This window comes from Coregonus lavaretus (genome assembly GCF_964263955.1).
Source record: "Coregonus lavaretus genome assembly, chromosome: 15".
Taxonomy (NCBI): domain Eukaryota; kingdom Metazoa; phylum Chordata; class Actinopteri; order Salmoniformes; family Salmonidae; genus Coregonus; species Coregonus lavaretus.
In genome coordinates, this window is record NC_140002.1 from 6,871,744 (window position 1) to 6,884,716 (window position 12,973).

A 12,973-nucleotide genomic window follows, 5' to 3' on the forward strand; every position below is an offset into this window, starting at 1 on the left:
GGGACCACAGTCTCAAAGAAAACCATTAGTAACACACTATGCCGTCATGGATTAAAATCCTGCAGCGCACGCAAGGTCCCCCTGCTCAAGCCAGCGCATGTCCAGGCCCGTCTGAAGTTTGCCAATGACCATCTGGATGATCCAGAGGAGGAATGGGAGAAGGTCATGTGGTCTGTGGTCTGATGAGACAAAAATAGAGCTTTTTGGTCTAAACTCCACTCGCCGTGTTTGGAGGAAGACGGATGAGTACAACCCCAAGAACACCATCCCAACCGTGAAGCATGGAGGTGGAAACTTCATTCTTTGGGGATGCTTTTCTGCAAAGGGGACAGGACGACTGCACCGTATTGAGGGGAGGATGGATGGGGCCATGTATCGCAAGATCTTGGCCAACAACCTCCTTCCCTCAGTAAGAGCATTGAAGATGGGTCTTGGCTGGGTCTTCCAGCATGACAACGACCCGAAACACACAGCCAGGGCAACTAAGGAGTGGCTCCGTAAGAAGCATCTCAAGGTCCTGGAGTGGCCTAGCCAGTCTCCAGACCTGAACCCAATAGAACATCTTTGGAGGGAGCTGAAAGTCCGTATTGCCCAGCGACAGCCCCGAAACCTGAAGGATCTGGAGAAGGTCTGTATGGAGGAGTGGGCCAAAATCCCTGCTGCAGTGTGTGCAAACCTGGTCAAGACCTACAGGAAACGTATGATCTCTGTAATTGCAAACAAAGGTTTCTGTACCAAATATTAAGTTCTGCTTTTCTGATGTATCAAATACTTATGTCATGCAATAAAATGCAAATGAATTACTTAAAAATCATACAATGTGATTTTCTGGATTTTTGTTTTAGATTCCGTCTCTCACAGTTGAAGTGTACCTATGATAAAAATTACAGACCTCTACATGCTTTGTAAGTAGGAAAACCTGCAAAATCGGCAGTTTATCAAATACTTGTTCTCCCCACTGTATATATCTTGAGCCATCAGTTTTGGACCCATAGACGGACAACATAGAGATGTATAGAGGGCACACTTGCCACTAGACGGGAAAAGCCCTATATGGGCTTTGCTATCACAGAAGCGATCAATGGCAAAGATCCGAGGTGCGCACTCTATACGTTTCCATGGACGGCAGCTGTCGTGACATTTCTCCAAACAGCCTCTGCTCGCTTGAGAACTAAATGAGGAAACAAGTCGAGATCGGATCATTGAATCGCACACGGTAGGGAAATGATTCTGAGAGTAATGCACACATTGTTTGACAAAGTAACTGTAATATCCAACACATTACTTTACATCTTTACCCCTAACACTGCTGACTATAACCAAACTTTTAATGGACATCCATTTTGTATCATTCCCACACCCAATTGACCCTTTGCTATTTTGGCCAAACAATCAAAGCGCTGCAATGGATAGCAACTGTTGTCGAGTCCGACACCTCGGACAAGCTCACGTTTGAAACAATGATGGCAATACAAAAACCAAAAGGAGAGTTTTCATCCAAAAACAAATTCTTTAAATGGATAAATAATTTAACAGTGCAATTTCTACTGTGATTCCTGACATGCAGAGCATGTTGGAGTATTTTTCTAATCCAAAATTATACTTTTGTTACATTTGCTAGCTCAGCTGATTTAGCTAGCTCTGTCTTATTGACCACCCAACGTTGCTAACGCTAGCTAGCTAGCCAGTTAATACAACTTGTTTTTTTTCGAGCCATGTTATGAATACAACTCTCATCTCCTGTCAACATCAGGATAGGATTAGAGAGGCTCCAAAAGTGGTTAGTAACTTTGGCTGCATGCTGACAGTGCATTCAGAGCCATCCAGTGGCTAGCCACACTGCAACCTTCATTTTACCAGGATCCGGTGAAGCAATTGTAATGACAGTCCACCACAACACACCAGAGAGCCTCCTGATTAGCAAGGGGTAGTCTGTATTTCATTTAATTGTGTATTAAAAACACAGTTTGAGATCATTGTGAGATGATTTCGCCAGTGGTTAGGAGGAATTGGGCTTCCCGGGAAAATGTTGTCTGAGGTAGCAACAGTAACCGGGGGGGGGGGCTTAGCAATGGTGTCAGTATGCACACAGCATACAGAGCCTATTCTGAGAGGGATTTCTCCTGCTGCTCCTCAGCTGGTTGCTGCTGGAGTAAAACATGCTTTTATAAGCCCATTCTTTGCAACAATGCAATCACATGTTCAAAACAGTTTTTGTGCACGATTTAAAAAGAGCTACCATTTTTATTTCTCAACTGGTAATTGAAGCGTGCCTCCCATTCACCATTCAAGTGCAGGCGACAGGCTATCAGCACGTCACCCACCACTTTATAACGTGAGCTGGAGTCAGTATGCATTTTGAAAACATAGGCCTACTTAATTGTTTGAAACCTGATTATTTCATATTATGAGGCATGTCTTACCTTGCTTCAAAGTAGCCTATAGGCAAATCTGACCATGGAAACGTGGCGACAATTGTTTTATAAGGACTTTCAATGTTGTGAAGCTTACAGTTTATCCTATCATTTCTACCGATCCGCGTGCCAGTTATGATTTTCATAGGCACATTTTCATGGAACAGTTTAATTTCAATAATAATGTTTTTGTTTCTCAAATTCATTGTCACATGATTAATCATAAAAAATCTGAATTAAAATGGTAAAAATTTAAAAGTTAAAATGTAACTCATGCGAGAGCACCAGCCTCTGCCATATGGACACATTGATACACCGTCAACCATTGGCGGCTAAAGAAATGAGCGCATGGAACCCATAGCCTATAGGCTAATGTAGCAGTAGCCCTATAACTTCCATTGTCAACCAAGTCAAAATACATAGAGAAAAATATGATAAATGCAGGTTCTTCCATGTTGCATTAATCTTTCTATGTCTTGAGCTACTCTTTTTTTTTTTTTTTTATTCCCCATACATGTTTATTACTGGTGACATACACTGAGTGTACAAAACATGAAGAACACCTGCTCTTACCATGACATAGACTGACCAGGTGAATCCAGGTGAAAGCTATGATCCCTTATTGATGTCACTTGTAAAATCCACTTCAATCCGTGTAGATGAAGGGGAGGAGACAGGTTAAAGAATGATTTGTAAGCCTTGAGACATGGATTGTGTATGTGTGCCATTCAGAGGGTGAATGGGCAAGACAAAATATTTAAGTGCCTTTTGTACGGAGTATGGTAGTAGGTGCCAGGTGCATCGGTTTGTGTCAAGAACTGCAACGCTGGTGGGTTTTGTTACGCTCAACAGTTTCCTGTGTGTATCAAGAATGGTCCACCACCCAAAGGACATCCAGCCAACTTGACACAACTGTGGGAAGCATTGGAGTCAACATGGGCCAGCATCCCTATGGAATGCTTTCGACATCTTGTAGAGTCCATACCCCGACGAATTGAGACTTGTTCCTAATGTCCTAGGTCAGGGTTTCCAAACTCGGTCCTCGGGACCCCAAGGGGTGCACCTTTTGGTTTTTGTCCTAGCACTACACAGCTGATTCAACTAATCATCAAGCTTTGATCATTTTTATCAGATGTGTAGTGTTAGGGCAAAAACCAAAACGTGAACCCTTTGGTGTCCCGAGGACAGAGTTTGGGAAATGCTGTCAATGTGTTCCTAATGTTTGGTATACTCAGTGTATGTATTGGGAATTGATAAAAAAAGCAAGAAAAATCAAAGGGCAAACAATTCACACAATGAAACAATAAATGCGCAAGAATTTGCGAGACAACTGAGCCATTCTGGAGAGAGACTCGCCTATATATTCGCCACACATCCCTCCCCTTCTTGTCTCAACGTTTTAAATGACTAAAGACACATTATCTTCACACATATTTTAGATGCTTTTCACTGACAGCCACATCTCAATAATCAGCTATGCCTATTTCCACGTGCTCTGCCCTAATTGCTGCTTTCCCTAATAGGCATAGGCCTACAAGCTTGTGATTTGAAAATCCACAGCTATAAAAAAAAAAAAAATCCTAGATTCCTCTGTGGCTGTCATGCTTTCTGGTGAAGTATTTTGAATGATTTTATTTCTGTGTAGACATGAGTAATTATAACATTTTGGTAAATGTATTTCAATTTACTTCCCTAGCCAATAAAATACTTCCTCATATGCCATTTCTCTCCTGTTCTATTGGTTTCTTATCAACTTTCTTTCATTGTCCAGAAGCCAAAAGTCATATTAACAACCCATCCTAGTTGTTGCCTCTTTAGACTCCCCCTCTTTCTACCTTACTAACGGAGACTTTCATTTCTGTCACATATGGAACCGCTCTCATCAGGTGCTCTGTTTAGAATGGAGTTTTGGCAAATGTTTGAAATTCACGTTTTATTTGCTTGCATCATTACAGGAGTTGCATGTTCTGTTAAGATGAATTACCATAATCTAAATGTGATTTCTGTCATTCTGAGCACCGTGGGTGGACACCTTTAATGGGTTACGCACCCAATGTATATGGGTCCGGTAAATATAAATCTTCCCGGTTACGTTGTCCTGCACCACATTTTCCTAACAGAAACCCTGACACACACGCACGCATGCACAGACAGACAGACACACACCACAGTTTCCGCTCCTAACTCACACTGCAGCAGCACTCAGTCAAATCACTTACATTCCAACCAATTAGCTAATTGAGGCCTCGGGAATTATCACAGACTAACTGCACACATTTGTGCAGCCAGGCCAGGGGTTTGAGATGGCTGCCATTTCACCCACCCTGTGTCTCTGTCCCTGTCCGTCTGTGTTTGTCTGGGAGCACAGAGCCATAGACGGACCATTGTAGTTCACACACTGAGACTAGTCCATCCATGAGTTTAACTAGTCAATGGTCCAAGCAGTAAATATCTCTCTGTATGGGCAGACTCTTCATAGACAGCACTCTGTTCAGAGTCAAGACTTTCTATTTAGGAGTATGTGTGGAATTACTTCTTGCAGTGTATAATTGTACACTGAAATGCCCCCTTAAAATGCTTAGTCAGTCTTCTATTGTTGACTTTGCTGTGATAACACTATTAGGCTGTCCGTCTCATTCGTATTTCATTAGAGAAATATGTGTTGTTCGATAAATCAACCCCACCTATAGTTGTTATTCAGTACAAACATGACATTAAATCTTTGCACCTCATACAAGTCCATTCCCCTGTTATTCTCTAGTGATGGGGGGAAAAAATCTATAGTTATATATCGGGATATTATCTTTGACGATGTATTGTTTTGACAATATCACAATATTATTTTTGCACTAGTTGGCTGTATCTGCACCAAAACCAGTATTTTTCCTTCATAGCTTATTCTAAATCTTTTTAAATAGGGAGCCAATTTGTTTTCAGCACTTTTATTTCTGTGACTGATCAAATCTTTTTTTCTCATGGCTCTCTCTTGTCCCTCTGAATCAGACATATGGTGAGCAATAAAACCACAGTATTGAATTACAATACACATAGAATCATGAGAATCGCAAAACATATCGTATCGGCACCAAAGTATCGTGATAATATCGTATCGGGAGGTACCTGGCAATTTCCAGCCCTAGTGACGGGTAAATCGGCCAGACTTTTACAACATGGCCTTGACGTGCAAGCATTCTTTCCCTTGACGTCTCACGTGTTAGCGGCTAACAAACACACACACACACACACACGCACACACGCACACACAGGAGTGGCCTCTGTAGGAAGCCTTGTGTAACCATCGTTTCACGAGCAAGTCAGCTGATGGGCTGAGGGTGGGGGTTGGGGGGCACACCCCTGTCATGACTATCCCATCTCCTCTCTTCTTCTGTTTCCCTCATCTCCTCTCTTCCTCTGTGGCCCTCATCTCCTCTCTTCCTCTGTGGCCCTCATCTCCTCTCTTCCTCTGTGGCCCTCATCTCCTCTCTTCCTCTGTGGCCCTCATCTCCTCTCTTCTTCTGTTTCCCTCATCTCCTCTCTTCTTCTGTTTCCCTCATCTCCTCTCTTCCTCTGTGGCCCTCATCTCCTCTCTTCCTCTGTGGCCCTCATCTCCTCTCTTCCTCTGTGGCCCTCATCTCCTCTCTTCCTCTGTGGCCCTCATCTCCTCTCTTCTTCTGTTTCCCTCATCTCCTCTCTTCCTCTGTGGCCCTCATCTGATGTGTCTCATTACACCCTGATGGATGACTGGGGCTCACAGAGATGACAGGCCTGCCGTCTGAACTAGAGAACGACCGATATGGAATTTTTAGGGCCGATACTGATTTCTGGGGGTCAAGTAGGCTGATGGCTGATATTTTAGGCCGATATTCAATATCATAAAATCTGAACATTTTGATGACAACATTTCCCAGAGACAACCATGTATGCATTTAATGCATCAATTTTAAAATAAAACAATACATTTGACTTTGTTTTTACCAATCAAACTACATAATGTGATGGTAATAATTGTACTTGAATGGTAAATTGCTTGATAAACTGGGTAAATTAAGTTGGCATAGGCCTGCTCACAATACCGGTGAATGCATATTCAATAGGAGTGTGTGCATGCATTGAGTTATTGAGCTTGTTTGGGCTGATCAGTAGAGTCTATGGTGCTACAGATGACAAACAATCTGTTTGACTTCCATTTGGGATTTATGTACTAATCAACAACATTTGCATAGAGGCATCACTCCAGTATGTCATGTCTGTATGGAAGGACATCATATTGGCAATGCTGTTATTCAATGCAAATGAGTCCTACGTAATGTCACGATTTGTGATCACAGATGCTTATGAAACTAGTATTTTTTGTCTATTTCTTGTCTATATTTATTTAAGCTGTCAGGACACTTCTCTAAACAACTCAGCTGCCAGGACAAAATTCAAAATGACTTAATTGGCTAGTTCAGCCATCTGTCAAGAAATGGGAGGGTTGTAAGTTGATCGTACTGCTTGGATAGAGCGAGGCTGCAACTCCGCTCCCTTTCACATCTCTCTCCATCGCTCATATCACTTGCTGCTGTTTACCGCTAATATGATAATTAGCTCAATGACGATGACATTTGCTACCTAGCCATAAATGTGCATAATATCTAACAAGGAGTGTGAGGGTAGGAAAAAATATGAAATGATGATGCACATTCTGTCTCATTGACTCAAATCTGCCCATCCATAGTTTGAGAAGTGAGAACGCACACACATACTGATCTACAGCTTACCTGGTCCATAAACATGCAGGAAGATTCTTAGGTAGCTAAACCTATTGCCAACCTTTATTTAGGCATTTTAAAACACTTCCTTCTTTCCCTATGATGACAATCAGATACAGTGCATTCGGAAAGTATTCAGACCCCTTGACTTTTTCCACATTTTGTTACGTTACAGCCTTATTGTAAAATGTATTAAATAGTTTTTTTCCTGTCATCAATCTACACACAATACCCCATAATGACAAAGCAAAAACAGGTTTTTATAAATGTTTGCAATTTTTTTATTTATGTGCACTATTATTTTTTTTACCTGTTTTCACTTTGTCATTATGGAGTATTTTATGTAGATTAATTTAATCCATTTTATAATAAGGCTGTAACGTAACAATGTGGAAAAAGGGAAGTGGTCTGAATACTTTCAGAATGCACTGTAATCCAACTATCAACTGTCAATTACGAATGCGGCTGGTCAGATCAGCCCACCATTAAATAGCTACCATTACACTGCAAGTCGGATGGCTCGTTGCTGAAAATGGTGCATGTTCAAAATGATAACCAGCTAACGTTACCTAGCTACGTTGGCGATTAGCTCCTATCTGATATCTTAGTACCATGTTCATCTAGCCAGTTGGCTAGCATAGTAGCTAACACCACAGATGAAAAGGTTAGTTATCGTGGTCTTTGCTAACAGGTCACATGGCTATCTGCATGTCCGGGCATGTCGACACGAGCCTTATTAGTGATTAAACTAATATTTGCAACAGGAGTTCGATTTTGGTCACTGTGTCAGTTCATCCGTTTCTCAATACTGCACCATTCTTTTTGTTGGAGAATGAGCTAACTTGCTGCTGCTGATGATGATTTTTCCAGCTCTGCATTGTGCAGTGCTCGTGGCTCAGGCGGTGAGTGATGGCTGGCATAGCAGCAGTTTTGCTATGTCGATGTACTAATGGCATAGCCGATAGACTAGAAAATGCCAATATCGCCCTGATATATCGGCACACACACACACAGTCTCTGGGTTGAGTTTATATCACAGACTACCCTCCCCTCTCTCATCCTCCTCCTTAGTCCCACTACTCCAGGCTCTGGGTTTTACCCGCCCACTCCTATATGAAATAGAAAAGTCATCTAAGTACATGGTTGAGCGAAGCAAAACAGTTGTCAATAGTGTTCTGCTCATATTCGTCATCGCCCACCCGTGATGCTTTAAAATACAGTGGAAAAAGTTGGATTGCCTTGGCAGGGATTTCACCACTCAGATTGAGAGGGGAACTGAGAGGAGGGAGATCTCAGCAGTGTTCAGACCAATGCAGATGTTTTTTGTTAACTTCATTTCTTATTTGGCTCCCGCTTGTTTTTACTCCGGCTGGGCCGGTGGTGGCATTCTGCCGTCACTATGTCCTCTCAGGAAGCATTTTATGGGTTTACAATCTAGGGGTGTGAACGTTTAAACAAAATTGGGATCCTTAACGTAATGACAAAATCACTTACCGAAAACAGGTCCCATCATCATCATAAAGGGAAAATAAAAATGTTACAAATACCGAACGCAACAATGCTGTAACGTTAGGAGGAGAAAAAAAGGCTATCTTTGAGCTACTTTATTACCTGGAGCTGTAATGCTGAGGGAGAGCAGCATCTTACATGTGAGTGACGAGGGAGGGGGAGAAAGGTAGCAACCAAGTCAACTCACGCGTTATTTATCATTAAATATGATTACATAGTACCTGTCTTGAAGCATCAAACCGAGAAACTCTAGTTAAGCTAGCTAGCTTACGCTAGCTATGGTAGTTGAGACTACATAACTTGAACTGTGCTATTTCTCCCCTTCCAAATCCTACAGTAAATAACAACAAACCCATTCAGATGATTAAGTAGCGGCCTGCCTGTTGGCTCTTGGTCGTTGTAGCCGATCCTTCTCATTTAACTTTTAGTTCTGTGATTTGAATTCCATCTTCCATTGATTAGCCAAGATATCTCCTAATAACAGGGAAGCTCTATGACTGTAACCTAGTGCCGGTTTGAAGACTTGTGATTGCATGACAACAACAGGCTACACGCGCCACTTGTGAAAAGTAAGCACACCAGCAGCGTAAATGATGAAACGTTTCTCTCTCTGCAGGAAGCACGATGTAGACTATCTGCATTGTGAATTCACATGGAATGTTATGATTTTTTATTTTTTTTAATGATTTTTTTTTAACCAAAAAAATGGCTGTTTGAACATTAATAAAAAAAAATCATTTGCCACATCCCTATTACAAACACAGCACATTAACTGGATGGTTAGGTTACATCAGCTCCTCCACTGTCCTAATAAACCCACTCAATCTGCCCTCATAAAACACAGCCTCTCCTCTCTCATACTAGACTGTCTTCATCATCAGTGTTTTTCTAGTGAAGATACTCTGCAAGCATGTGAGTCTTGAAAAGTACTGGACAGCCTTTGTCATAGGGTGGCGTTTTAACTTTAAACAATGAACAACTGTCAAAAAAGCTTTTTTTTCCTAGTGAAAATACTCTAAGTATATGAGTCTTGAACAGTTGAAGTATTCTTCCATAAATAGTTTTCCTAGTTTTTAATGTTTTTCAATAGTTCCGTTTCACAACTCACTTCACAAAATGCAACTATTTGCTCAGCTTTGGTTTTATAACGTGAAAAGAAAACAAATTCTCCAGCAACAACAGCATATTAGTACAAAGCGCTCCGTAGTCATTATTTAAATGTTCTGTCTCAGAAAGGAAATTTGCATGTTGAAGGTTTCCTACAGGAAGCTGTGGCCTCACTGTAAGCAGTGTTGTACAGAAACGTCCTCCAGACTCAACACAACAGACTGAGAATGACTAGAACTATTTTCGTCGCAGCCTTGGAGAGATAGAGCCTCATACCGTCTTCGTCTACCCCTCCTATCTCCTCTCTTCTCTTGCCTGTGTCCTGGATGCAGTCCCCATGACACTGCGCTTGCACAGGCTCTCTGTGCTGTGGAAGAACTGGATGTTCAACCAGGAGCCGGAACAACTGAACCCTGAACAGGAACAGATCCAGGATCAGCTCTCAGAACCAGCAGCCAAAACGAACTGTGATCAGTCTGAGCAGCTGACACTGATCTCGGAACAAGAACAGTCTAGTAGTGGTGGTAGCTCTGAGCCCCAGACCCAGACCTCCAGCGCTGAGGCCCAGCTTGGTGATGTGTTTCAGGTGGACAACGCCAGCGAGGGTGAGGACGGGGCGCTGCAGAGGGAGGTGTCCCAGAGACGTTCCCGCCGGCGTTTTCGCAAAGTCAACCCCCGGGGAGAGCGGGAACTGATCACTGACAGCCAGGACCCCACGGTAAGAACTGACGCTAATGTATACTCACTATGTTCCTAAAGTTAAAGGGCTTCTATTAGACTCCGATAGGAAGATGCCATAGACTGCTGTGTCTGAGGTGTCAATGTACTAAGCTTTCTCTGTCTAGTGTAAGTATAGTGTTGACTGCTGTGGTGAAACTGTAAAAGTGTTAAATGAAGTACTTGTTGTTGTGTGGTAGGTAAACGTCTAAAAGCAGTTTGTGGTTGAGATGTTGGTCTATAGCTAACGATGTGTCCAGCAATACATACACAGGAGAGGGGTTTTACTGTGTAAAGTTATAGCTACCAGTATGTTGGTTACAGTTTAGTTTCTTTGTTTATAATGCAGGATTGCATTCCCCCCCAAAAAATGTCAACCTATGTTGTATTTTTTTGTCACATGATGTTGAGTGTTGAAAGTTGAATGAAACATTGCAGAATATGTAGATTTCATGCCTGTATCCTACATTTACTCCACACTGAACTACCATAGCCATAAAGCCTGTTCTATGTTCTGCAGAGGGCTCACTTACTATTCATGTCAGTTTTATAGAGTGTATGTAGGGGGGGAAAGCAGACAAATGCCTTTACAGTGAACAGTCGTTATGTTTTATGTAATGACTAAAATGTAAATGTCCTCTGTTGATCCTCCTGACATCTTGTATTTTTCTCTCTCTCTCTCTCGCTCCATCCCTGGTGCTTGATGTGATCGTCTTCAGGATTATGTGGATAACCAGGTACGTGGGAAACTTGACTTCTTCACTGAGTGTGTGGCGGTGTATGTTAACTTTCCCTGCTTTGTGTGAGTCGTGCTGGTGTAGGCACCTGCTCTTTAAAGATGAGTGATTGGACACATCTGGCTGCATACTCGACTTGCAATATGTGATGACGGGACTTTCCAAATGGAAATGGAAAAGTTTGTGTACTCTTTAAGTGCAGAAGACAGTGGACCTCAGGGGTACATTGCTTTAAAGCCCTTACTAGAGGATTTCAGATTGACACCTATCTAAAAGGTTTGCTAGTTGTGAAACTAATGATATTACCAAGCAAAGAGATTCAAGGAACATCTGTCCCATCATCATATACTGTAGATCAACATGTATCATCATTTTGAAACTAAAACTCAACCATTGCACCAAGCTCTCTCTCTCTCTAGCTCTCTTCTTTTTACTCTAAACATATACTCACACACACACACACACACACACACACACACACACACACACACACACACACACACACACACACACACACACACACACTAGAGAACTGAGCATCTGACTAATAGCTCCAGTAATCAATTTTCACTGCCTGTCTGGTGTTGGCAGTTGAACAGCAGCAGTGTTTCCCCTGATGTATGTCATAAAGGGTCTTTATCACCAGAAGCTCTTGGTTCTAGCCTGGTCCCGTACTCTACACTGCCTTCAGAAAGTGTTCACACCCCCACATTTTGTTGTTACAAAGTCGGATTCAAATGGATTTAATTGAAAAAAAAAATGTCAAAAAATTGTCAACTCTAATGTCAAAGTGGAAGAAAAATTCTAACATTTGTAAAAAATAATATATCTTGATTAAATAAGTATTCAACCCTGAGTCAATACATGTTAGAATCACATTTGACAGTGATTACAGCTGTGAGTCTTTCTGGGTAAGTCTCTAAGAGCTTTCCACACCTGGATTGTGCAACATTTCCCATTTATTCTTTTCAAAATTCTTCAAGCTCTGTCAAATTGGTTGTTGATTATTGCTAAACAATCATTTTCAGGTTGCCATAGATTTTCAAGCAGATTTAAGTCAAAACTGTAACTAGGCCACTCAGGAACATTCACTGTCTTTTTGGTAAGCAACTCCAGTATAGATTTGACCTTGTGTTTTAGGTTATTGTCCTGCTGAAAGGTGAATTTATCTCCCAGTGTCCGGTGGAAAGCAGACTGAACCAGGTTTTATTCTAGGATTGTACCTGTTTCTTTTTTATCCGCAATAATTCCCCAGTCCTTAACGATTACAAGCATACCCATAACATGATGCAGCCACCACTATGCTTGAAAATATGGAGAGTGACACTCAGTAAATACAGTGTGTTGTATTGGATTTGCCCCAAACATAACACTTTGTATTCAGGACAAAAAGTTAATTGCTTTGCCACAATTTTTTGCACTATTACTTTAGTGCCTTGTTGCAAACAGGATGCATGTTTTGGAATATTCCTTATTTTCACTCTGTCAATTAGGTTACTATTCTGGATTAACTACAATGTTGCTGAACAATCCTCAGTTTTCTCCTATCAAAGCCATTAAACTCTATAACTGTTTTAAAGTCACCATTGGCCTCATGGTGAAATCCCTGAGTGGTTTCCTTCCTCTCTGGCAACTGAGTTAGGAAGGACGCCTGTATCTTTGTAGTGACTGGGTGTATTGATGCACCATCCAAATTGTAATGAATAACTTCACCATGCTCAAAGGGATACTCAATGTC

General features: G+C 41.7%; 1 protein-coding gene across 1 annotated transcript in view; it reads left to right on the forward strand.

The window, feature by feature from the left end:
* Positions 1–10,710, forward strand: part of LOC311142612 (rap guanine nucleotide exchange factor 6-like) — a gene marked incomplete at both ends in the record, with an annotated part of 41,824 nt that extends 31,114 nt beyond the window's left edge. Inside the window, 2 exons of the mRNA XM_084178275.1 lie at positions 10,368–10,499; positions 10,699–10,710. Coding sequence (XP_084034401.1) covers positions 10,368–10,499; positions 10,699–10,710 — 144 coding nt within the window. The remainder of the gene's footprint in view (positions 1–10,367; positions 10,500–10,698) is intronic.
* Positions 10,711–12,973: the final 2,263 nt, after the last annotated feature.